The following is a 26,683-nucleotide window of genomic DNA, read 5'->3' as shown; positions in this document are numbered from 1 at the left end:
CTGTTCTTAACCTGAAGCACCACTTTAGCTAATGGGGCCTCTCACTGCTGCCGCGCTGCCGGAGCACAATTTCTGTTCTCATCCTGAAGCAAAGTTCTTAACCCGAGGTACTATTTCTGGGTTAGCAGAGTCTGTAACCTGAAGCGTATGTAACCTGAAACGTATGTAACCCAAGGTACCACTGTATATGGTCTGCAGGCTCTGCTCTCCTCTCCTCTGCCTGCTACCAGCTTTTTAAGGAAGTCCCTTTGCAAGAGCAGCACACACACACACACACCCCGATATGACTCCCGCATCCAATAAAAAAACCCTGCAGCCATCTCAACCGTTGCTCACCTGGCTGTGACGTGATCTTCATTGGACGGGATGGTCCCTTCCAGCAGCAGGGAGCTGCCCCCACACCAGGCATCCTGCATGCAGCAGCGCGTTCTCAGTCGGCCCCCATTGGGATTCCAGAACTCAGTGTACACTGGCTGGACCTTCTGAGCACTCAGGTGGTACCAGGGCTCCATCCTACTCTCCTGAAAAAGAGAAAAGGAGCCACTGGGAATTCAGCCTGGGCATGGCAACAAAACTGCCTTCCACCTTGAACGGGATTATTCTTGTGTTCCCTTAAGTCTCCAGAGCATACCTTTCCAACATGCCCAGGGAAAATGTATCTAGAAGCTAGCATTACAGGTCAACGAAATCTTGCGTTCCACTGCTTCGTGCAAATTCCTATCTGGAAGCATCGGGCCTCTTACACTATTAGGAGTCTTCCTGGGCCAACTGGGAAGATAAGCCTCTTAAATACCTAATTAGCGAGCTGATTCTTCCTTTGAAATAGTTCGGGACTTTCTTCCTGGTCGGCAAGCACTTAGGGGAGGGGGAGCGTGCATTGGAAATGCTACACTTTTGCTATACTAGCCTGACTTGTGAAAGGATCAGAAGCTGAAATTCCATACTTTCTTGGCTTACTTCCAAGGGGGTGTGCAAAGGAGTATGCTGTAAAATGGGGAGTTTCCCCGACACACTGAAGCCCTGAGAAAAGCACCGGGATGAAATTTACGGCATGTAATGCCTTAAGAGAAAACATTATGAAAATGATATATAGGTGGTACATAACCCCAGTCAAGCTTGCAAAGATTTACCATTTGCCTGATAATAAATGTTGGAAATGTAAAGAAAAGGAAGGTACATTTTTTCACCTTTGGTGGACTTGCCCGAAGATTAAGGCATTCTGGGAATTGATCTATAATGAACTTAAAAAGGTATTTAGATATACTTTCCCTAAGAAACCAGAGGCCTTTCTCTTGGGTATTGTCGGCCAGGGGGTGTTAAAGACGGATAGAACTTTCTTTATGTATGCCACAACAGCAGCTAGAATACTTATTGCGAAGTACTGGAAGACGCAAGATCTACCCACACTGGAAGAATGGCAGATGAAGGTGACGGACTATATGGGCTTGGCAGAAATGACGAGCAGAATCCGAAACCAGGGAAGAGAAGCAGCGCAAGAAGAATGGAAAAAGTTCAAGGACTATTTAAAGAAATACCATAAAATTAATGAAAGTTAGAATGATGTTGGCCTGGAAGTTAAATGGTTACTATTAGTAAGGGTTAAGACAAGGAGAATAAGGAAGATTAGTTTAAATGTAATTGAAAATAAGGGAAGATTCGCTGAGTAATTGATAAGAATCTGGAATACAGAAATGGGAGGCATGAGGAAGTCGGGGAAGAAGGGTATAAGAAATTAGGATATGAAATGGTACATGTTTTTTTTTTGTTTTTTTTTGTCTTTGTGTGTTTATGTGTTTGTTGTATTGATGTTACGTTTGTATGGTTATAAAAAAACTCTTTAATAAAAAAGCAGGGCTGAGATTGGTTGGAAGCCCCCAAAGTGGCGATGTCTTGCTTGATGCATGGCCCTTGAGGGAAGCGCTCTGCTAAGGTTTCATCGTGGCTCTCAATAGCTTCAATTAACCTCTCAAGGCGTGAGTACGTTAAAATCTAATGCCGCTGTTGATTCTTAAAAGGGTAACCAAACCAAATCACCCCCAAACAAAAATGCAGTGCAAGGATGCCGTTAACCACATAAAACACAGTCCACGTTGCTTCTGTAGAAAGCTGCCTTATTCTGTATCAAGCCCTCTATGACTGGCAGCCCATATTCCAGGGTCTCGGGCAGAGTTTGCCCCCCTCACCCCCAATAACAAACATGCTTCTCAAAGACTGGCAGGGAGGAAAGTGACCAGGAGTTCGAGCGGAGGAAAGATTGGCAGGCTCTAAAAAGATCACATACACCTGCCTACTGTTTTGCCCTGTTTACAGCTGCCAATCATACCATCACCCCATCACACGCTGCTTTGAAGCAGAGGCTGTGGAATAGAAACACTATTTGGCTGCAGAAGGACTCGTTCAAGTAGAAAGAGAGCCGACCTTGGCTGGAAAGAAAGCAGGAGGGCAGAGAAGCCCAGGGAGGAAAAGACCAGACCAGGTTTAAAAGGCTTTGACGGCGGCTGGGCGGGGGTTGGGTGGGGAATTCAGCTTGGAAACAAGTCACAGACTCAGCCGGCCAGCTAGAGGTGGAGGAAGCTACCTCATTCTCTGCAATTCCTCATTCTCTGCAATTCAGGCTCCAGTGTTTTCCTGTGGGTGGAAAGGGACTTGAAGCAAAAGAGCCCTCCTGCAGAGCCCTCGACAGGAAAGACTGGGAAAATTAGCTCTGAAAGAGAGTGTCCCCGAAGGTTAAGAATCTGAGGCCTCTAGTAGCTGACACTTCAGGCAGATCAGCTGGGCTGGGGATACAGCCCGGTCAGCTATCCAGAAGGCCTTACTGGGTCTCCAGTCTGTATAGATCACATGCAGCAAGTTGTCGTTTCAAAGCAGAGGCTGGCGAGTCAAGCTGCAAAGGCTTAAAAGAGGCAGCTGTGAAAAATGTATAACTTGCTGTTGCAGTGGAATACGCAGGATGAAACGGTTAAATCTGCAATGATTAAATGGGCACAGGATATTGGTCATAACATTATGTTTGCTGACTGGGAACAGTTGTGGACCACCACTATGAAATTTACGGCATGTAATGCCTTAAGAGAGAATATTATGAAAATGATATATAGGTGGTACATGACACCAGTCAAGCTTGCTAAAATTTATCACTTGCCCGATAACAAATGTTGGAAATGTAAGGAGACTGAAGGTACATTCTTTCACCTTTGGTGGACGTGCCCAAAGATTAAGGCTTTCTGGGAGATGATTTATAATGAAATGAAAAAGGTATTTAAATATACCTTCCTGAAGAAACCAGAGGCCTTTCTCTTGGGCATAGTCGGCCAATTGGTGCCAAAGAAGGACAGAACTTTTTTTATGTATGCAACAACAGCAGCAAGAATACTTATAGCAAAGCACTGGAAGACGCAAGACTTACCCACTCTGGAAGAATGGCAGTTGAAGTTGATTGACTGTATGGGACTGGCAGAAATGACTGGCAGAATCCGTGACCAGGGAGAAGAGTCGGCAGAAGAAGATTGGAAGAAATTTAATATTATAATAATAATAATAATTATTATTATTATTATTATTTATTATTTATACCCCGCCCATCTGGCTGGGCCTCCCCAGCCACTCTGGGCGGCTTCCATAAAAACCAAAAATACAGTAAAATATCACACGTTAAAAACTTCCCTGAACAGGGCTGCCTTAAGATGTCTTCTGAATGTCAGGTAGTTGTTTATCTCTTTGACATCTGCTGGAAGGGCGTTCCACAGGGCGGGCGCCACTACCGAGAAGGCCCTCTGCCTGGTTCCCTGTAGCTTTGCTTCTCGCAATGAGGGAACCGCCAGAAGGCCCTCGGCGCTGGACCTCAGCGTCCGGGCAGAATGATGGGGGTGGAGACGCTCCTTCAGGTATACTGGACCGAGGCTGTTTAGGGCTTTAAAGGTCAGCACCAACACTTTGAATTGTGCTCGGAAACGTACTGGGAGCCAATGTAGGTCTTTCAAGACCGGTGTTATATGGTCTCGGCGGCCGCCCCCAGTCACCAGTCTAGCTGCTGCATTCTGGATTAGTTGTAGTTTCCGAGTCACCTTCAAAGGTAGCCCCACGTAGAGCGCATTGCAGTAGTCCAAGCGGGAGATAACCAGAGCATGCACCACTCTGGCGAGACAGTCCGCAGGCAGATAGGGTCTCAGCCTACGTACCAGATGGAGCTGGTAAACAGCTGCCCTGGACACAGATTTGACCTGTGCCTCCATGGACAGCTGTGAGTCCAAAATGACTCCCAGGCTGCGCACCTGGTCCTTCAGGGGCACAGTTACCCCATTCAGGGCCAGGGAATCCTCCACACCTGCCCGCCTCCTGTTCCCCAAAAACAGTACTTCTGTCTTGTCAGGATTCAACCTCAATCTGTTAACCGCCATCCATCCTCCAACCGCCTCCAGACACTCACACAGGACCTTCACCGCCCTCACTGGTTCTGATTTAAAAGAGAGGTAGAGCTGGGTATCATCCGCATACTGATGAACACCCAGCCCAAACCTCCTGATGATCTCTCCCAGCGGCTGCATGTAAATGTTGAAAAGCATGGGGGAGAGGACAGAACCCGCTTCTTCCAGGCGTGCCTGGAGTTGTTCGGCAACCGCTCGCTCAATCACCTTGCCCAAGAATGGAAGATTTGAGACTGGGCGATAGTTGGCCATCGTGGCCGCATCTAAAGATGGTTTTTTAAGAAGCGGTTTAATAACTGCCTCTTTCAGCGGGTCTGGGAAGGCTCCCTCACGGAGGGAAGCATTCACCACCCCACGAAGCCCATCGCCCAGTCCTTCCCGGCTAGCTTTTATAAGCCAGGATGGGCAAGGATCCAGGAGACAGGTGGTTGGTTTCACTCGTCCAAGCAGCCTGTCCACATCCTCGGAGGTAACAGATTGGAATTGATCCCACTCAACTTGACTAGACAGAACTCTAGCACTCTCCCGCCCCGGCCCTGCTCCCACGGTGGAGTCTACTTCTTCCCGAATCTGAGCGATTTTATCTGCAAAAAACTTTGCAAAATCATTGCAGGAGAACATGTGGCCCGTACTGGGCCCCGATGTTGCAGGTGGTTCCGCTAAATTGTGAACCACCTGAAAATTTAAGGACTACTTAAAGAAATACTGTAATATTATTGAATGTTGAAGGGGGTTGGATTGAAACTAAGTGGTCTTTAGCTGTTATGGTAAAAGAATACAGAAGAAATGTTTTTCTTTTTTTCTTTTGTTTAAATAATGTTTAAGTTATAATAATTTAAGAAGTTGAATAGAAAATAAGGTGTTAACTAATTGTGAAGCTAAGAGATTAGGATTTGCTGGATAAATAATTTGAACTAGAAAACAAGAAGGGGAGGTATGAGGAAGTCAAGGAACTATGGTTTTGAAATTAGGCTTTGAAAATTTTGTGTTTTTAATATTTTTTTTTCTTTATGTCTTCTTTTTTTGTTTGTATAAAATGGAAAACTTTAATAAATATTTTATAAAAAAAAAAGGAAAAAAAAGAGGCAGTTGTGCTTCTTCTGCCCAAAACTGCTCGATACTCTTACCTGCCCATTGTGGAAGTGCCTCTTCCCCATCCCCAGGGAGAAAGAGGTGGTGAAGGGGAGGGAGCCAATGCTGTGAGTGGGCAGCAGATCGGAGAGCAGGGCCCAGAATCTGCAAACAAGCAAGTGAGAAAGGAGTCGCGCTGAGAAGCCTTCCACGCCACTGTGAAAACCCCAAGGGAAACTTGGGTCACTGCTGCACCGTTGTGGGGGCTTGTCAGAAAGACCCTCCCATAATAGGCCACAGGGGGCCGGACAATCCCAGGCAGTCAGGCAAAGTGAAGCCAAGCCAGGCAGGCCCTCCGGCAGAGTCCCCTCCCCTCCCAAAGCCCCTCCATCTCCATCCTGCTGGACCTTACTTGTCCTCGTTGTTCAGAAAGTCGGTCGGGCCTAAGGTCTCATATACCCAGCCAGGTGCAAAAATGGCCACCGAGAGGCCCTGCTCCCGAATCATGCGCAGGGACTGCAGGGACACAAGGAACGCCAAGTCACCATTTCCGCTTGTGGGGAGGCTCCGGAGTGTGGGCAGCCAAGGGGTGCTGGGAGGGTGACAACTGCCCTAGCCCCTCCCTCTGTAACAGGGGAGTCAACCTACCCAGGGCAACAGCTTAAAAGGCTGTCTTAAAAGGCTTCACTCCGCCCACCCCAAGGCAACCACGACTGCCCTCTCCAGCTCTCAGTCACTGTGGGAAGTTCCAGCCTGGAACTGTGAGCCACAAGGGCAGCAAGCCTCCCACAAGCCGCAAAGCCTGCCTACCTTGTTTGTGTCAAAGCCGCTGCTCACCACAACCCCACGGCCAAACACGTCCACGCCCACGTAGATGTCCGCCCGGCGGTCGTCGGCCATCTCTCGCGTACGCAGCAGGTGCTCCTCCGTCCAGTTGTAGTTGGTGAAGAAACCGTCACAGGCGTCAAAGTAAACCCTGCATGGGCACGAGGAACGGAGGAACGTCTGGGATAGCTCAGATGGAAGAGTGCAAGGCTCTTAATCTCTGCGTTGTGGGTTCAAGCCCCACGTTGGGCTAAAGGTTCCTGCATTGCAGGGGGTCGGACTCAATGATCCTCGTGGTCCCTTCCAACTCATTCTAGGACCATGAAGAGGGTCCCTTTCTGGCGTCCAGGAGGCCTAAGGCTTTACAGGCCCTTCCAGGTAGCTCTAGCTGGATGGATCCTAGCAGCCCTGGCCCAGGGGATGCTTCAGCTGTAGACCATGCACAGCTGACAAGGACCAGGGAAAATGCATTGTGGAAAAGGGGGGAGAGAGAATTCCTGTCCCTTTCCAGGATACTTTCTACACCGCCTGGGGAAGGAGAGGGAAACTTGTGGCCTTGGTTTTTGCTGGTCTGTAGCTTCCATCATCCCTGTGCCCACTGGCAATGCTGGCTGGGCCTGATGGGAGTTGGAGACCTGGAGATTCCCCATCTCTGCCACAGCACTAGAGACAAACCCCAAAAGGATACAGTCCCCTGAGTCAAGTTTGGTCTTCCAGCTAGCTGGGATTTAGCAGGCATGGTATTTCCCTTGCTCAGCAATGCCGGTCAATCTCTCGCATCTTACCATTCGCTGAGGCCCATGCTTGGTTTTCTCGTTCTCTGTTACAATGTACTAGTGTTTCTCAAACTTGGGTCCCCCGCAGTTGTTGGACTACAACTCCCATCATCCCTGACCACTTGTCCTGTTAGGTAGGGATGATGGGAGTTGTAGTTGCAAGAACAGTTGGGGACCCACATTTGAGAAACACTGCACTAGTGCATTGCAGCTGTTGGTTACGGTAGATCTTGGCTATTTCGCACCACACCTGAGCTCCCCTCAGCAGGCAAAGTGTATCAGGGAGATGCTGTAGGGCAGGAGGCAGAGGCTCCGTGGGGCTACCCTCAGGTTCGGATGCGCTGCCCTTCTTCCTCTGGTCCCCAGGGCAAGACCCACTGCCTGTAGAACAGGGAGGGGTGCCACTCACCGGTTCTTCTCGTTCAGCTCATTCTGCCACTTGAGCTCCCCGTTCTGCAGGACACTGTCATACCACACCACCTGCCCTCCCGGCACAGCTCTGTGCACCTGGGCCGTCAGATAGCGCAAGAAGTGGACCAAGTTACGCGCTGCCGACACCTGCCATGAAAGAATTGCATCAATCAGCCAGTGCGACAGGTCCTTGGGAGGCCGTTGGTCCATCATTCAGCATGCCAAGTGATGTTATATGCATGCTGCCCAAAGCCAGGGAGTCTGACACACCTCAGTTTGGGAAATATATATTTTCCAGGGGACAGGCAGCTGGGTGCCAGCAGATACACAGAATTCATCAGAGGCCCAGAGTGGGGATGGAAAAGGAAGGATGGGAAAGAAGTGTTGGAGGAGAGGCCCCAGGAAATTTATGAAAGGGACAGGGGAGGAGAAATGACAAGGCAAGGAAGGTAAGAACAGAACTGGAGAGAGGAAAGAGGTTTGGGGGCAACTCTTAGGGGTGAGCCAGTAAGGGAACAGTGTGGACTAGCATGGCCAGGTAAAGGGAATCACTGTGCTATAAGTAATTTGGGGAACAGGCAGCAGGGCTGGGCAATATAGCATCCAAAACCAGTTTGAAGTCCATATTGCGATATCAGTTTCGTAATTTTTGACCTGGCGATACATCATGAATCATGATGTGTATGCTATACGAAAATCACAATGTGGGGGGAAACCATGAAGCCAGCCAATGGCTATGCATAGCTCCATCCTTATTTCAGACATCATAATATATCAGTATATCATGATGTTCAGTGGGTGAAATATCACGGGGTTGAAAACTAGGTATCGCCCAGCCCTAGCAGGCAGGCATAAAAATAGGAAAGGGGTTCTGCGACATAAAGGGGGTTTTCAAGCCCTAGGGGTAAGGGGCCTACCCAGCCAGTCTCTGAAGGTAAGAGGCCACCTGGGGTTCTGAGGATCCTAGGGACCTAAAGGAAGAAATTCTGACGTGGGGATACATATCACAGCTGCATTGTGATACTGAGCATATCCCTAGGTATAGCTCCTGCTCCCCCTGAGCAATGCCAGGGACTTAAGGAACACACATACGGCCTGTGTATGGATGAACCCTAACTCCCCTCCTAGGCCAAGGTGGGGAGGTGAAATGTTGCTTGCTTACACTCAGAGAGTTCTCAATGTTGACCAGCCAACCATCAAAACGATAGAACTGTGCAATCGCAGCCAGCTGATCAGCCACGGCGCGGTATGCTTCCTCGCTTGCCAAGAAGGACTCACACATCTTTGCACCATCTCCCCACTCTGTGATGAAGGTCCCTACAGGTATGGAAGGAAACGCAGGGAAGAAATGGAACAGCTCATCTCCTAGCCCATCCAAAACCTCTGTGCATCAGGAGAACCACAGTATCCTGGAGCTGGAAGGGGTCCCGTGGGTCATCTAGCCCAACCCGCTGCAACGCAAGAATTCTGCCCTTCCCTGGGTGGGCGCGAACCACCAACCTTCTGGTTAACAGCCAAGCGCAGTGAGCCACTGCGCCACAGGAAGGCAGGCGGGTTAAGAGCTGAGCCTTCCCTCCAGGGGGGAAAGAGGAATACCCAAAATGCAAGCAATGTCAGAGGAGTCGGCAATTTCCTGTGCCTTGAAGCATGGCTATAAAGAGTGGAACAGCAACAGCAGCTGTTTGCAAAAACTCCCTGCATCTCCCAGAAAGCAGAGTGCTGTGGGAGATTAGCAGGAATGGAGGCTGTGGGTGGCCCCAGACTTTCAACAGCAGAGAACCTACGGCCCTGCAGAAGTTGTGGGACTCCTCCCATCAGCCCTAGCAAGCATGGCCAACGTTTCAGGGATGATGGGAGCTGGAATCCAGCAACAACATCTGCAGGGCCACAAGTTATCCACCCCTGATAAGTGGCAGCATGTGTCAAGAATGCAACTGATAGGAGGAAAGAAGTACCACCCTCTGCAACTCCTGCCTCTTGCAACTCAGCAAAGGGGTGGAGTAAGGAAAGGACGACTTAGAGAGTGAGGCCCTCCCTCCCACAGGCCCCAAACACTATGTGTATCATATGCTCCAGAGGATGGCCCAGTGAAGATCACCTAGCATGAGGACTCCATTGCGGTGAGCAGCATTAGTCCAGACCACAGGTGGGATGGTAACGTTGTGATGACTGAAGTAAACAAATATGTCAATGTAGCACCAGTGGTAGAACACAAAGGGGTCATCCACCGATGCACCTTGGATGAACCTGCCAGAAGTAAGAGGAGAGAGTGAGAGAGAGCGCATTATACCCAACAGGGTACAATTAGACTCAGCATGGCAGACCTCATACAAAGTAGGTATGAATCATATTTCAGGTCCTATAATCTTGCTCAGAAGAACTAAACCAGTCCAAGCTGTTGCGATTTCCTGAAGCTAGGGTGGCCCAGCCACCACCCTCCCTCAAGAGAATCCAACAAGAAGTGAAATTCCCCTGGTTGCTTGCAGAAACCAGATTTACTTCCCTGATCTCTTTCCCTGCTCTTAATTTTGCACGTTCTTAACCCACTGTAACTGGAGTGCAGGAAGGACTGAAAACACCATCCTGGTGAATGACCTCTGCCAGGAACTGGACCTGGCTAGTATGACTGAACCTCTTAGTGACAGCGATATCCTTCTATGCTACGGCCGCGATCAGGATTGGTGGTGCTGCCTTTGTGGAAGAGGTTTTCACAGTCCAAAGCACCCCTATATAAACATACTGCCAATGTTAACACATAGTTTGGGTCTGTGAACCAAGAAGCTAGCAGCTGAAATCTCATCTCATCTCTTCTTCTACTCTGCATGCACCACCTTCAATGCAGTGGTAATAATAAAGGTCATACATGGCCAGTGTAGGGATCAATGAGCTAATGCAGTAGTTTCCAAACTTATTTCCCCCTGGATCACTTGAAAATATCTGAGGGTCTTGGTGGACCACTTAAATTGAATTTTCTGCCTGTTGTAACAATTGTAATGCACTGTGCTAGGTGCTAAATGATTTTTAATTGTATTTTTACAGACCAACTGCAGACCACCTGAATGAAGTTTGGCGACCCAGTTCAGGGGGCATTCAGTGCTAATCCTACTCAGAGCAGGACTAACTCTGTACGTGGGGCCACCCCCATCGTTCAGCCCGGACACTGAGATCCAGCACCGAGGGCCTTCTGGGGTTCCCTCATTGCGAGAAGTGAGGTTACAGGGAACCAGACAGAGCGCCTTCTCGGTAGTGGTACCCGCCCTGTGGAACACCCTCCCTTCAGATGTGAAGGAAATAAGCAGCTATCTTCTCTTTAAAAGACATCTGAAGGCAGCCCTGTTTAGGGAAGTATTTAATATTTAATGCTGTTTTGTTGTTAACACTTGATTGGAAGCCGCCCAGAGTGGCTGGGGAAACTCAGCCAGATGGGCGGGGTATAAATAATAAATTATTATTATTATTATTATTATTATTATTATTATTATTATTATTATTATTATTATTATATTACTAGCACTTACGGACCTTGACATAGCTTTGGTCACAAATCCCAGTGATCAAATTCAGAGACTTCTGGTGGGGGCTTTTCTGAGCATTAGCAAGGAGGCATGAGGCCTTGTTGCCAAATTCATAGGATGAGCTACGCAAATAAGCAAGGGCCTTGCAGATGCAATCAGTTTCTAGCAGTTGCTGCTTTGCCCATGTTGTTTTTAGTGCCTCTAAGGAGCTGGCTGATCCCATATGTCAATATTCAGCACCTGTTGTTTTAAGACCAAAGACACCACCCTCTGGTGCTGTTATCTTTTGCCCCAATACCCTCCCCTATCGCAATGTCCACAGAGCATAGACTTCATCGTGTCCCCCAGCATGGGGTACTTATATCCAGGCTGACATTCTCTGCAAAATAACATTTTAAAGCTTGTTTTAAACATAATTAACGGGGGGGCGCATTTATTTCAATGGGTTTACTCTGAGTTGGACTTGGTTGCACGCAACCCCAAGTATGTGAAACATTTTAAACATCCAAAGTGTGATTTATAACTAATATTGGTACAAGTTAATCACTCTTCAGATCCATGTGGCTGCAACCAAGGCAAACTCAGCCAAGACCAGATTGAGCCAATTCTGGTTAGTTTGGCAAAAAATTATTGTTTCTGAATCTGGAAGCTCTCCCGTTTCAGCATCTGCCCCAGTTCCAACCTGTCTTCCAGGTAACCTCCCTTCATATCGTGGCACACCAGCGTGCGGGGCCTACGGCTGTTGAAAGGAGGCTCGTGTTTGGCCAGTGGCTCTGTGGACACGTTGAAAGCATCATCACTAGTGGGCTTCCAGGAGAGCAGCTCTTCCAAGCCAGAGAGGTAGAAGCTGATTGGCTCAGTGGTCTTTGTGTCGTACTGCCTAGCTGGGAGGAATAAAGGCAGACTGTGAATACCTACAATCGCAGAGTGGTGATAATCATGGCTCTTCACCCAACACCAAGTCTTACCAGGGAGAGGACTGGGCGCGAAATTGACCACCCGGTGGAGAACGGATGTTCTTTGGCTCTCCATATCCAACTGCAAGCTGAAAATAAGAAAAAAGGAATCAGGGAAAAAACAACAATCCTATTTGGGAACCCTCTATTCTGTGCCCCTTCCCCTGCCATCCAAAAAGCCCACTGTACTGAGGAAGGACTTCTTAAAAGTAGCCAGGCATACATATTTATTTACACACATTTACAAATGCATTTTTAAAAGGAACAAATAATGTATGCTTGGCTGCTACAAAAAATAAAAAATCCGTACAAAAAAGACACATAAAACCAAACATAATAAGGCCAGGAATTCAAAGCAGTAAATTAAAATAAGCCTAACAAAGTCAAGGTTCCTTTGTCCTTGGGACCATCCTGGTCACTTCAACCGAAAAGGAAATAAAAGTATTCTCTGCTTACTGTACAGAATATGCAGAGGTACACCATTAAAATACAGCAATAACAACAAGTTTAGCACAAGAAACCTAGGTATCATAGAAGCTTAGAAGCCTGAGAAAACAAGAATATCTGGCCCTGAAAAGACAGAAGTGTAGGCACCAAGAAAACATCTCTGGAAGGAAATTCCATGGAGAGGGTGCCAACACTAAGAAGGCCCTCTCCCAGGCTGCCACCCAGCTCACTTCAAGCAACGGAGGACTTCTCTCAATGATCTCAACACACAGGCAAGCTGATGTCAGAACAGGCATTCCTCCAGGAACACAGATCCCGAACCATAAAGAACTTTAAGAAGTAAGTCCGACACTTTGAATTGTGCTGATAAATGGACTGGCAACATATGCCATCACATGGATGGGAGTCCTGGGGCCCTCAGACTGCAACTCCACCATCCCCAGCTGTGACAGTTGGGGTCCATCATCTGGAGTTACCCAACCCTGTCCTGGCAGTTTCAGGTTTCCTTTTCTAGCCCAAGGACTGGCAATAATCCACAGGAGAAACACTGGCCAACCAGCACTCCGGCTGGTGTTTCTGCACAGCCCCAACCTCACCACAACCCTGTCCCACTCCATCCAGGCTAGCTGCAAGGATGCTGGCATCCAGGACGGCCACTCCGTCCCACTACTCCAGCCATTACAGACACCTGTGGCCATGCATGCCCAGCAGGGAGGAATTGGAAACATAAGCACTGATCTGCTGGGCATTTGTGGCACCTAAGGAACATGGGGGGGGGGGGGTGGCACCAGACTGCAAAGTTCTAACAAACAAAAGGTGAGAGATACAAGTTGATTATGCAAGCCTAATGTCTGCCCAGCCCTGATCATTTAACCATTTTGAAGGGCTGGTGGCCACCCCATTTTTTAAGTGATGTTCTGTTCAAGGGGGTGGCTTTGAAAAGTTGGGAGCTGCAGGCTTCTCTTCTTTCAGAGCCTGGAAGTTTTCAAAGCCACCCCCTTGAACAAAACATCACTTAAAAAATGGGATGGCCACCAGCTCTTCAAAATGGTTAAAAGATCAGGGCTGGGCAGAAGTGGTTTACCCAAGTGAAAAAAGCCCAATGATAAGTTTGTTGCCATCAAAATGAGACAAGAGAAGTATTAACATTGTGATACCCCAACCAGCAGTTGGCTAGGAAATGCAGCTCTTAGTCACAATGCAGGGCTGCAGCATCAAACCTATTTCCAGACCTGGGATATTATGGCTGCAATCCTATACGGACTAACTTGGGAGCAAGTCCCATGAACTCAATGAAACTTTATGAGTGATGCAAGCACACACACAGAGAGAGAGAGATTCTCCAGTTCATTTTCCTGGTTGATCTACTTTGAATGAGTCAGTTTGGAGGCGGCAGCTCTGATACTCTCAGTGCTGGAGGGCAAGGCATTGCTGGTACAACTGCAGCATCCTGCCGAACAAGTGCTCCTTCCCTACCATATCAGATCCCAGGTTCCTATGAAGACTGTGAGCTAAGCCCTGCTGGATCAGCGCAATGGCCCATCAAGTCCATCCTCCTGTTCTCAGATGCTCACAGGGAACCTGCAAGCACAAGCCTGAGCAGAACTGCTCTTCCCAGCAATGGACAATTCAGAGGCATACTGTCTCCAATAGCCTTCCTAGGCAATCCAATCAGATGGGCTGGGTACAAATAATTTAAAAAAAAAATATTTTTATTTCTGGCTAGCAGCCACTGACAGCTTTTTCCTCCATAAACTTGCAATTCAATTAAGAACAAGGTGAGCTACTGTCCCGCCTAGAACTGAGCTTCTGCAGCGCTAGGAAACTTAGGGAACTTCCCAATGACAATGTTTTGAGGAAAACATGCAGGACAGGCCCAGCTCGCCACCACCTTCCCGAGGCTGGACAGCTTTCGCTTGCATTGCACCCAAGTTTATCACCTTCCAGGACCGCTCTGCATCCCCAGCCACAAGCTGCCCACCACCAATAACAGCAAGAGCATCTTCACCAGGGTGGGAAGCCTTCAAGCTTGTGGGTAGTTGTTGGGTTTAAGTTTCGGGTTTTTTTACTAGAACCCCCAAGCCTCCCCTCACCACCAAAGAAGCCCCGTCCCTTCTTGCACGGGCTGCAAGTTCTCTTCCAGAAGAGGCTGGGACTCTGAGAGGAGCGCACGGGCCTGTTGTGCAGCCCAGGCTCCTGCTTCTCGCAATGGTCAGCCGGGAGCCTCTCTGACAGAAGTCCGGCTTGGGGGCGGAGGGCGACAGAGGCCCTCCTGGCTTTTGCTCGGAAAGGGAGGCGGCTGCCTGCGCGCCTGAAGCCGGGAAGCAGAGGCTCCGGCGGTTGCCCCCTTTGCAAACAGGCAGCCTCCCCACCAGCAACCCCTGCCCCTCGCGGCGACGGCTCCCAGGACGCGCCTTACCCCAGCCCGGGCCTGAAGCGCCCCTTGGCCGGCCTCGGCTCCTCTGGACCTCCATGGCTCTCGTCGTCGGCTCGCTTGGCTCCTCTCCTCCCTCCTCCGTCCTGCTCCCTTCCCTCCATCTCCCTCTCTGTCTGTCTCTCTCTCCTTGCGCCTTCCTCCTACGTCCCCCGTCACATGGAGGCAGAGGGCGGCCGGGATCCGGCCAATCCCCGCAGCAGTTCCAGCCGCTGCAACTCCCTGCCACCAGGCGCCCGGGCAGCCCCGGCATCGGGCGGGCAGCCCCGTCTGTGGAGCGGGAGAAGGCAGCGCATCCGCGGCGGGAGAGAGGCAGCCAGGGTCGCCGGCGGCGCCTGGGCTTCCTCGGCCTGCTCTGGTAAAGAAAGTCGACGGAAGTGCTTCTCGGGGCTGGTGCTTCCCACCCACCCGCTAGAAGCCACGCCTTTGGCGCGAAAGTTCCCTTGAGTCTGGCTGTGGAGTGTGAAGAGTCGGAAAGGGGAACGCGCTCTGCACATTCTCAGAGGCGCTCTCTTCCAGTTCGCAAAAGATTTTCAGGGACTGAAGGGAGACGGTGAGAGAGCCAGTGGTTTCAGCATAACTCTCTGCTTCCAGACTTTCCATCCAGGTGTGCTTCCTACAGTTCAATAGATAAATTGACCACAAACTTCCCACCCTTTCCTCGAACCCCGAGCCAGCAGGTCTCGCTCATGGTCCGTCCGCGACAGGTAGCCGAACCTCGTTCCTTCACCATTGCTTTTACAGGTCATCTGATCCATGCGTTGTTGTTTTTCGCGACAGTTAACTGAAGAAAATACTGTAATCCCAGAAGCTCAAAACAGCAGGATTAACTTTATATACATCCATGCACAGGGATACACCCTATACATCCCCCCTTGCTAGATTTAGCAGGATGTTGGATTCCTGCACCCTCCTCAACCCCTTGGCATCCACCACCACCTCAAAATCTGGTTTTGTAGGTTCCTTGAAAGAAGTCAAATATGTGGAAAACAAAAACAACCGTAAGGCAGAATCTCCCTGCTAGTTGGCAGGCAAAAACAGCAATGTGTCAGGAGCCAAAACAATATACAGTACATTGGACAGGGGAGAATTAAATTACCTGCAAGTTATACTGTGGCAGTTTGCTTACCCAGAAATATCCTGTTAGGAGACTACTTGGTTATAGCTGGGGCAACCCAGCCAGATGGGTGGGGTATTGTTGTTATTGTAATAATAATAGAAGCAAATGTGGTGTGATTTTGGGAGTGGAGGTACACAACTGAGATGCTTTTTCTTCTAAAATGCGGAACATGGGAAAGTGAAAGAAAGATATTTCTTTGCTATCACATTGTGAAAGTGATGGACAGCAGCAGCATGCAAGGCCAAGGAGTTTGGGGGAGGGGGCTCTGGGTGCCCTGTGGTTGGACTGTTATTCACTGTTACAGTGGTACCTCAAGTTAAGAACTTAATTCGTTCTGGAGGTCCGTTCTTAACCTGAAACTGTTCTTAACCTGAGGTACCACTTTAGCTAATGGTGCCTCTGACTGCTGCCGCGCGATTTCTGTTCTCGTCCTGAAGCAAAGTTCTTAACCTGAGGTACTATTTCTGGGTTAGCAGAGTCTGTAACCTGAAGCGTCTGTAACCTGAGGTACCACTGTATTACCTCACTCCTGACTGTGTCATTCTAACATTCTGTTCCTAACACTGTTGATTTCAGTGTCGGTTTATCCAAGGAACTGTCTTCTGCATATAGTACTGCCATTCTATTGTCATTCGATTCTGAACACTATCATTCAGATTTAATTCTTCTCCAGATAGGGTTCGCCCCCCCCCCCCAGGCTGGGAATTGTCATTTCACAGTTATCCACCTTTGAAGACAATCATTCCATTGTTCTTATTTGGATACTGTCCTCTCCCCGCCCCCCGCCCCCGCTTTGAGGACTGTCATTCTGTTCTGAGCAATTAATCTCATCGTCCACCCTTATGACCCTAAAGCTGTTTTGTTCCATAAAGACCCTTATTTTTGTGTGTGTGTGTTTCTTCTTGTACCTCCTAGCACTTTTATACCCCTTCTAGTTTTCACATTTCCCTTTTTTGCTCAGATGTCAGTCCCTCTAATAATTCTCCTGCTTCCCCTTTTAGTACAGGATGGTGAAACCTTTTCAAAAGTACTGCAATGTACTTTCAAAGAGTCCTTAACAAACACATCCTCTTTTACCCTAGAAATGGTGGGGAGGTCACCCTGTAAGCCAACTTAAAGGGGCTTGGCAGAGCCCCTGCTTTTCCACCGAAACTGGACCTACCTAAAATATTCCAGCAGCTTAGCAGCTGCCACAATTTTCTGAATTACGGTAACTGGTGCTGGAAGTCTCCTGGAGGGGAGAGATCTGACTGAGATGCCTGAGCCACTGTTCTCCTATCTGCCCTCCCAACTCTGCTGCTCACTGCCTTTCTGTAGCATCATTCATGCAACTAAATCTCAAGACTCTATGCCTCCTTCAGTCATGTATTATTTTCTTTCTTTTTGACACTTCAGATGGTCCTTAACATATCTCATTCTTGTCTGCCACCTTGTGAGGCCTATGCTGGTAAAGGCAGCCTGTACATACTTCTGTTTGTTTATTTAAAGTATTTGGACAGGACAGAACATTACAGCAGTGGTTTAGCATGGGTTGACAGCACCTGGAGCCACGCAGAAGGGGTGAGTGGAAGGGAGGGAAACAGATGGAGTACACATGTGCATTCATCTGCCTAATGGACCCAGGAGATTGCAGCCATGGAGATAAGAAAAGAAAAGTCATTCCGTTGTCTGGAGAGGTCACTTCCTGGTTTGCATGGAAATGCCGTTTTCAACGGAGTCCAGTGGCAGAAGCATTCCAACACAAGATGTTGAAACTTTGTGCCCCTAACAATTTTGCACCCAGGGCAACTGCCCCACGCTATGCTACCGCATTGCAGTCAACTTAATTTTAAAAGTATGCTATTTTGATTAAGACTTGTACATTTATAGCATCTACATTTATAGCAGCTACTTTCTCACTTGCTATAGAACTGCATTCCCCAACTAGAGGTCCTCAGGATGCATTAGACTACAACTCCCATCCGCCCCAGCCAGCATGTGCTGATGGGAGCTTTCATCTGAAGCATCTGGAGGCCTCCAGGGTGGTCAAGGCTCCTGCTCTAAGACACCAGTTCTAGGAAATCACAGTTAATCCAGTCAAAAGATCTCCCTCTGTCTTCCTAGCAGAGGCACAGCATAGACTTCAAAAATTGTTGCAACTTGGCTCCAGCTGAAAACTGAGGGACTTGATAAGTAAAAAATATAGGTTCTCTGTTGACAGGAACTTGCTTATGAAACTGACACAACAGCCTAACCTCTGTACTTCTGGAGATTAGGCTTTGAGAAACACAAGATGAAACATCTTACTCCACAAAGGAAGGAAGGAAGACTGAATGACCCAAAGAAAGAAAGAAAGAGAATTGCCTTATTTGTGTATAAGATTTCTTATCTGCCCTTCACCATAAGGTACCACGGCAGGCTACAGCGATATGCAGTTATAAAAACAGATGAAACTATTACCAGCATAAAACTGTTCCAGGTTGAGCAGAACAATATCAATTCAATTCAGCAAAAAAGGTGGGTCCTACAGAACAGAACACCTTAGTGGTTCAAAGGCAAGGGTAAAGAAGCACATCTTAAGCACCCACTGAAAACTGTATCGTTAGATGCCAGGTGTACGTCTGTGAGGAGGGAGTTCCACAGTTTGGGGGCTGCTACAGAACTCCCTCTCCGCCATTCCCTGCATTTCATATTTTTTTTAAAGATATTTATTGAGATTTTACAAAAACATAAGTTTACAAAATAGAAAAAAGTCACCTAGAAAGAAAAAGATACAAAAAAGAAGACATAGAAAAATACATAAAAAAGAAAAAAGAAGAATAAAAATACAAAATACAAAAAACAAATAGATAACCAAGAATTAAAAACAAATCCGTTTTTAGTAACTTTAAACTCATTAGCTTGTTTCCTTGACCTCCTCACACCTCCCCTTTTTGTATTCCCATTTAAATAGTCAAATCAGCAAATCCTTACCCTCTTTCGTTTATCTTAACTCTATATCTTAACATATTTATAACTCTATATTTTCATCCATTTATCAATTCATTTTTGCATATTCTTATTAACTTTGTTGCTAATGCCACTTATTTTCAATCCAACATCATTTTAACATTCATTAATTTTACAGTGTTTCTGAAGATAGTCTTTAAATTTCTTCCAGTCTTCTTCCACCAACTCTTCTCCCAGGTCTCGGATTCTGCCAGTCATTTCCGCCAATTCCATATAATCCATCACCTTCATCTGCCACTGTTCCAGGGTGGGTAACTCTTGTGTCTTCCAATACTTTGCAATAAGTATTCTTGCTGCTGTTGTTGCATACATAAAGAAAGTTCTATCCTTCTTTGGCACCAATTGGCCGACTATGCCCAGGAGAAAGGCCTCTGGTTTCTTCAGGAAGGTATATTTAAATACCTTTTTCATTTCATTATAGATCATCTCCCAGAAAGCCTTAATCTTTGGGCACGTCCACCAAAGGTGAAAGAATGTACCTTCATTTTCTTTGCATTTCCAACATTTATTATCGGGCAAATGATAGATTTTTGCAAGCTTGACTGGTGTCATGTACCACCTGTATATCATTTTCATAATATTCTCTCTTAAGGCATTACATGCCGTAAATTTCATACCGGTGGTCCACAACTGTTCGCAGTCAGCAAACATAATGTTGTGACCAATATCTTGTGCCCATTTGATCATAGCAGATTTAACCGTTTCATCCTGCGTATTCCATTTTAACAGCAAGTTATACATTCTTGAAAGTATCTTAGTTTTGGGATCTAACAGTTCTGTTCCCAATTTTGATTTTTCCACCTGGAAGCCAATTTTTTTATCCAAATTATAGGCCTCTCTTATTATAACAATGAAGCCAGTCTTGCACTTTATCTTTTAATTTCTCAAAACTCTGCAATTTCAATTTGTCTCCTTCTTGTTCCAATATTTCCCAATATTTCGGCCATTTGGCCTCCATATTGAGCTTTTTCTGAGCCTTCCCGCTTCAGTGCCAAATTAATCCCTTTTTTCTCCTTTTAGTCCCAATTTCTTAAGCTTCACCTACCCACGGGTAGTTGTTTAGCAGCCGAATTGTCACAAGAAAAAGGTCAGTGCTCTCCGGCAACAGCTGTGCGGCTTCACCCCACGGAAAGAGCGATTGACTCTCAGCACCGTGCCAAGCTCCTGTTACGCTCTGGAGCCCCTTGCGGGGTTCCTTTGCAAATCCGGGGGGCGCTAAGGGTGCCCGCCGAGTCCCACGTTCACAGGCTTCTCCTGCCTGTGATTTTCGAAAGGGTCTCCGCTTCGCCGTAGCGGACAGACCCAATTTCCGCAGAGCTTCTCCCTCCAGACTAGAAAGAGACCGCCATTGCCGTTGGCGCCGCCTCCGGAAGTCCCATTCCCTGCATTTCAGAGGGGGGTGGGACTACCAAGGGAGCTGCTTCTGCAGATCCTAATGCCCAAGAAGGCCACCCAGACAGAGTCAAATATTCAGACTGACAAATAGATGTGCCTTTCTCACCTAACTTTCCCACTCCCTGGGTCTTACACCTCTTGTTTGGCTTCATTCCCCATTGCTCAACTGTTGATTCAGATAGCTTTCTGTCATTGGTTTCAGTTCCTGCTTGGGCAATGCTTGTATTTGTTTCGCCAAATAGCAAAGTCTGGTCTTCCCAGTAGCGATGTGTGGAAGTGAGAGCTGGACCATAAAGAAGGCTGATCGCTGAAGAATTGATGCTTTTGAATTATGGTGCTGGAGGAGACTCAGGAAGATCAAACCTATCCATTCTTAAGGAAATGAGCCCTGAGTGCTCACTGGAAGGACAGATCCTGAAGCTGAGGCTCCAATACTTTGGCCACCTCATGAGAAGACTCCCTGGAAAAGACCCGGAAGCTGGGAAAGTTTGAGGGCACAAGGAGAAGAGGACGAGATGGTTGGAAAGTGTTCTTGAAGCTACTAACATGAGTTTGACCAAGCTGCGGGAGGCAGTGGAAGACAAGAGTGCCTGGTGTGCTCTGGTCCATGGGTTCTGGTCCATGGAGTCACAAAGAGTCGGACACGACTAAACGACTAAACAACAACAAACCCTGTAGATGGCCTACCTTCTTTGCCCTGTGAGCTTATGCTTTGAAGGGCCATGGCTAGTTTCCATGCAAAAGATGCCAGGTCCACTCCTCTGCATCTCCTAGTGGAAAGGAGAGAGGTCCTGGTCTGAAACCGCAGAGAACTGCTGCTAGTCAGTGTAGGCAAAGGTCTGACCCAGTCCAAGGCAGCTTCTCTCTGTATAGGAGAACCCAGGGCTGCTTCCTTCTCTCTGACAGGTCCTCTCCAAAAGACTCTCCTCATGTCAACATTTAGAACTGGGTTGGTGCAAACTGATCTCAGACCCTGACTTGTTCCTCTACAACTAACAACCCAAGCATGGTCCCTTTCCCAGAAAATGGATCCTTTCTTCTCCTGAATTCTGCCTTTAAGCATATTCAGCAGGTTGCAAAGAGGATTGCTACACCTCCTTCAATGTGTCCCAATGAGAGTTACAGGACACCCCTTCTTGGCCCCCCATCCCTTTGGCCCTTTACCTCTTGGTTGCTGATTTTGCCGGACACAGACAGAGGCTTCTCAACTGCTGCCACCGCAACACCTCCTCACCTCAATGCCACCCACGGCTAATGCCACTTTAATAAAACATGTGGGCAGAGGGGAGGGTTGGAGGGAGGAGCCGGCTGCACAGCTCTTGTTCCTTCCAAACCTTAAACCTTAAACTCTGTGCCTTGCTTTACCTCCACCTGCCACAGGGACAGAAGCTAATTTAGAACAAGAGAGCATCTCCAGTCTGCTAATGTGATTTGTCTATGTAAAGCTTATATGCAAGCTTCTTTGCAAAGTTGCTTCTCTCATAGGCTATGATTTTTGAGCCTTGCTATATCCTGAGCCTGCCCTAGTTTCTGTTCATTGCACTATGCCATGGATGCAAGCTCAGTCCTGTCGTTGGAAGCTGGCTGCCCTGACGCTCAGTCAACGCTCTGGGCTTGTCCTAGTCCCGAGGTTGAGATCGCAGCAAGCGAAAGAGAGTGATCAACCGAGAAGGGTGTTACGGTGCCCCATGGAACTGCTGTCCATGAGGCATAATATAAGCCTTGTCATGCGCTAAAATGCTCACTTCATAACTCAGCCATTTGGGGGCTGATGCTCTCCTGCACCGCACAACACCTGGTCAGTAGGGTGTAGTTCCCACCTGCTCCTTCAGCAGAGAAAGTGCACAGATACCTTAACCCTGGCTCTTATTGCCAACCCTAGCAGGCACCGCTTGAGCCTCTTTTTCCTCAGATCCCCACGTAACTCCCTGGAACATGGACTGATGGTGCCATGTAAAACTAAAGATTTTGCTCATGGGAAATGAGTCAGGGCAGTCGTGTTTGCACGATTTGGGAGCTGCCCCAGACAGAAATTGGGGAGCAACTGCTACAAAGAAAGTGATGTTGTGTTCATCAACACTTTGCATGTAATCACTACGGCTGCCCGACGTCTGGAGCTGGGAAGGAGTTATTAAAAGACTTAAGTAAAGCTGAGAAGATTCCTCTTCTTGACACGCAGTTTATAGTTACTGTCTTTCTATGGGCTGCAGATGCCTCTGGGCTGGTTCTTTCAGAAGCGAACGACTGTATTTTCTTACAATTGCTTCCCAGGAGGCCACTCAAGACAACTGAAGTTTTTATCATTATGCAGCCTGCTTGGGCTATGATTAGTTCGATCAGCTTAGGCATGTTTTTCCCATACCACCAGAACTGGTTGGATCTGGGGAAGTAATAACGTTGATGTCACCAAATGCAGTGGAATATAGGACTCGTCATCCAATAAAATCATGCAGTCCTTTTCCTGAAAACTCTTCTTGCAGGCAAATATTGCACAAGTTACTGTACAATTGCTACTCAAAACTACCAAGCTACTCAGGGTGTTGTTGTTTTTTAAGTGATATAGTATTAAGTTCTGGGTAGCTTGTGCACTCTCCCTTCTCTTAGTGACAGAATGTTCCAGGCAGTCTTTAAAGAGTAACCTGACTTTTTGGACAGAAAAAGTACAGAATATATATTGTGGAATTATCTTTAGTACTGACATTATGAAGATACATGAGTGCATCGGTCTGAGACCTATGTCTTGAAAACCTGTGTGCAGTCCAATCTATGCCACAGATACATTTCTGGTCTTGACTCATATGTGGTCCTGCTCTTTCAGCCATCGTTTCCCCTAATTAAAATGTAAATAATGGTGACTTCACATGATACGTCTCAAGATCTCATTGTGAGAACAAGCCCAATAAACAGCGCAAGGAAGTTCTGTAGAAATGACTGTAGTAGTTCAGGCCTAACCAGCTCTCTCAACCTAGGAGGAAAAATGGTTTCGTCCCTTTTCTTTTGTAATGTTTCTGACAAATGTTTATTCTGTCACCTCCCTTAGGAGAGTTTAGAACAGTACTGGCTGGGGCTGATAGGAGCTGTAGTCCAAAACATCTGGAGGGCACCAGCTTCATGAAGGCTGATTTAGGAAGAATTTGGAGGGGGAGGGGAACAGACCTTGGAGCCAGATGTTGTCTATTCCCTGAATCATTCGGTCTCTTGCAGGCCTCAAACTTTTCTCCTTGGAAACCTCTGGATTCTACATTTTGGTGTCTTCTGACCCCTGGGCTGTGGTAGACAATGGTCATCTATTCTGGGGAGTATATATTTGTGTCCTGTGGGTGGGAGAGGCCCCTGTGGCATCCATGCCATAACTGTGTGTTTACTATTGGTGTTTTTCATGCTCATGTGAAGGCAACATCAGCAAGTGACATGGTGATTGGTGGGTGCTTTTTTTTGATTTTTTTTTTATTTTCAATGCAGAATCATAACAAAAATTACAAACATTGAATCCAAAATAATACTATACAAACAAAAATCCCTGGAACATATAGGAAAAAAAAAACAGAAAACGAAAGAAAAGAAAAAAAACAAAGGAAACAAGACTAAACTAAACTAAACAAAAACGAAAAAGCACACATCTACAGAAAAAAAACCATATCATTACGTACATAAACACAAATTGACTTCCTTTCTTTGTTCTAAGACCTCAAAAACTTTACTCTTACTGTGTTGTTGTGTCTAATTAGATTACTTCCACCTTGGTACTTTTTTTTTTTTTTACACCATTTTTCTTTTCCTTTAACCCTGTAAAGCATCATTCATTACATACCAATATACTAACTCCAGAACAATGTTTTTTCATATACTCTTTAGCACAACCCCATTCTTTTAATAATTTCTGGTCCGATTGTCCCCTTATGTAAGCTGTGAGTCTTGCCAGATTTATGTATTCACAAAATTTAATTTGCCAATCTTTCACTGATGGAATTTTTCTGCCTTTCCAGTTTTTAGCTATAAGCATCCTGGCAGCTGTTGTTGCATAAAGGAATACTTTCCTTTGATTTTCGGGGATATCATTTGTAATTAAACCTAAAAGGAATGCCTCCGGTTTTTTTCTGAAAGATATTTTAAACATCTTTTTGAGTTCTTCATAGATTTCGTTCCAGAATTGTTTAATAGGTCGGCATTCCCACCACATGTGAAACATTGTTCCTATTTCTTTTTTACATCTCCAACAGGTATTCGCTTTTAATTTGTAAATTTTAGCCATTTTTACCGGAGTTAAGTACCATTGGTACACCATTTTCATAAAATTTTCTCTTATTGTATAACATGCCGTGAATTTAATATCATATTTCCATAATTTCTCCCATTGGTCCAGCCGAATTACATATCCTATATCACATGCCCATTTAATCATAACTTCTTTTATTTCTTCATCCTTTAATTCCCATTCTAATAATAAATTATACATTTTGGATATATATTTTTTTGAGTTTTGTAATAATACTTTTTGTAATTTTGATTCTTCTTTTTCAAATCCTATTACTTTATCCTGGTTGAATATTTGTGCAATTTGGTGATATTGTAACCATGTGGTACAGTATTGGGTCACCTCATCGTATGGTCTTAGTTTTAATTGGCCCTGTTCTTCCTTTAGGAGCTGCTGGTATGTTGCCATTCTTCCTATAGTATTTATCTTTTTAACCGATATTACTTCTAGCGGTGAGACCCACCATGGGGTTTTTGGTTCTAACAACCTTCTATGTCTCATCCAGACCTTGTATAATGCATTTCTAATTACGTGGCTTAGAAATTCTTTATGGACTGCCACTTTGTTATAAATTAGATAGGCATGCCAACCATACCTGTTGTTCCATCCCTCCAAAGCCAAAATGTCACTGTTATCCAATTTGATCCAATCCTTGATCCAAGTAAAGCATGCTGCATCGTAATATAGTCTCAGGTCTGGGAGTCCAAAACCTCCCCGCTCTTTTATGTCGGTTAATAATTTATGTTTGATCCGTGGCTTTTTGCCTTGCCATATAAACTTTGTTAGGTCCGTTTTCCATTTTTTAAAACAATCATCTTTACCTATTATGGGAATCATTTGAAAAAGGAACAGAAGTTTTGGTAAGATATTCATTTTAATAGCCGAGATTCTACCCCAGAGTGTTAATTTCGGTGATTGGTGGGTGCTTTTGTGGCCATGTTTTGTTTCCAGAGCTACAGCTGAAGACGCTGTTGCTGTAAGTACACTGGTGCCCCTTTCAAGACCTTGAGCTCTGCATGCAAAGGTCTGCAGCAGAAGCACTGTCCTGCCCCGCTCCTTTTCCACACGTGCAATGTACAGTGGTACCTCTGGTTACGAACTTAATTCATTCCGGACATCCGCTCGAGTTTTTAACCCAAGGTACTTTTTCCGGGTTAGCAGAGTCTGTAACCCGAGGTGTTTGTAACCCGAGGTACCACTGTATATCTGAATAAAATCTGAAAGGGACTTAGGTTATACTAGCAGTATCCCAAGCACATCTTTGGCATTGTGGGGGACAATGGATTTCCCTGGTCCAGATCAGGAAACCAGCAGAATTTTTATTATTTTTTAAAAGTAGCGCGTTTACATCATGGGTAGGCAAACTAGGGGCCGGATCGAGCCCAATCGCCTTCTAAATCCAGCCTGCGGACAGTCCAGGAATCAGCTTGTTTTTACATGAGTAGAATGTGTCCTTTTATTTAAAATGCATCTCTGGGTTATTTGTGGGGCCTGCCTGGTGTTTTTACATGAGTAGAATGTGTATTTTTATTTAAAATGCATCTCTGGGTTATTTGTGGGGCATAGGAATTTGTTCATTTTTCTTCCCAAAATATAGTCCGGCCCCCCACAAGGTCTGAGGGACAGTGGACCGGCCCCGTGCTGAAAAAAGTTTGCTGACCCCTGCTTGATGTGATAGGGAGCAAGGCACCCAGTTTAAAATAACAAAAAGAGATACCTGAAAAGCAGGGGCCTCAAACAGAACAGCAAGCATTTGCTGGTCCATTTGTAGCATTGCGCATTTGGAGGGCAAAAGTGCTGCAAGAAGACGGCAAGTGAAAAGCCCTGGGCAATGCTAGTAACTGCTGGCAAAGGTAACATCATTTGTAACAAGATAAATTGGAAAAGCCAGGAGCAATTTGAGGTGTATCCAAGCATCTTTCCAAGATCACCTTGGCTAAAAGAAAAATTAGCACCCATCTGGGAAAAGCATGTCTCTCTGATGCCAAGAATGGGGGAAGGAATAAGAACAAGCACTGCTATTCCAGACAGAGAAGATGAGGGTTATGAGGATGCAGAAAGGGCAG

General features: G+C 46.5%; 1 protein-coding gene and 1 long non-coding RNA gene across 6 annotated transcripts in view; one reads left to right on the top strand and one right to left on the bottom strand.

The window, feature by feature from the left end:
• ENGASE (endo-beta-N-acetylglucosaminidase) overlaps positions 1-21,588 on the bottom strand; it is a 26,522-nt gene extending 4,934 nt beyond the window's left edge. Inside the window, exons 1-10 of one of the 4 annotated variants that reach the window (XM_083598696.1) lie at positions 21,527-21,588; positions 11,991-12,067; positions 11,705-11,906; positions 9,606-9,754; positions 8,670-8,824; positions 7,506-7,654; positions 6,306-6,471; positions 5,908-6,011; positions 5,552-5,660; positions 337-521 (exon numbers count right to left, since the gene is read on the bottom strand). In XM_083598696.1, the coding sequence (XP_083454822.1) occupies positions 337-521; positions 5,552-5,660; positions 5,908-6,011; positions 6,306-6,471; positions 7,506-7,654; positions 8,670-8,824; positions 9,606-9,754; positions 11,705-11,906; positions 11,991-12,054 (1,283 nt within the window). In that variant the 5' untranslated portion in view covers positions 12,055-12,067; positions 21,527-21,588. Of the gene's footprint in view, positions 1-336; positions 522-5,551; positions 5,661-5,907; positions 6,012-6,305; positions 6,472-7,505; positions 7,655-8,669; positions 8,825-9,605; positions 9,755-11,704; positions 11,907-11,990; positions 12,068-13,299; positions 13,323-14,844; positions 15,405-21,526 lie in introns of those variants that run through there. The other 3 variants (XM_083598694.1, XM_083598697.1, XM_083598695.1) reach the window with 3 other exon arrangements.
• LOC310755731 overlaps positions 15,412-26,683 on the top strand; it is a 22,148-nt gene continuing 10,876 nt past the window's right edge. The window contains exon 1 of one of the 2 annotated variants that reach the window (XR_014544482.1): positions 15,412-15,466. This is a non-coding gene — a long non-coding RNA (uncharacterized lncRNA). Of the gene's footprint in view, positions 15,604-26,683 lie in introns of both variants that reach the window. The other variant, XR_014544483.1, reaches the window with a different exon arrangement.

This window comes from Podarcis filfolensis, assembly GCF_964270895.1.
Source record: "Podarcis filfolensis genome assembly, chromosome: 2".
Classification (NCBI taxonomy): domain Eukaryota; kingdom Metazoa; phylum Chordata; class Lepidosauria; order Squamata; family Lacertidae; genus Podarcis; species Podarcis filfolensis.
Note: the sequence above shows the minus strand (reverse complement) of the source record. Positions and strands in the feature narration are given on the sequence as shown.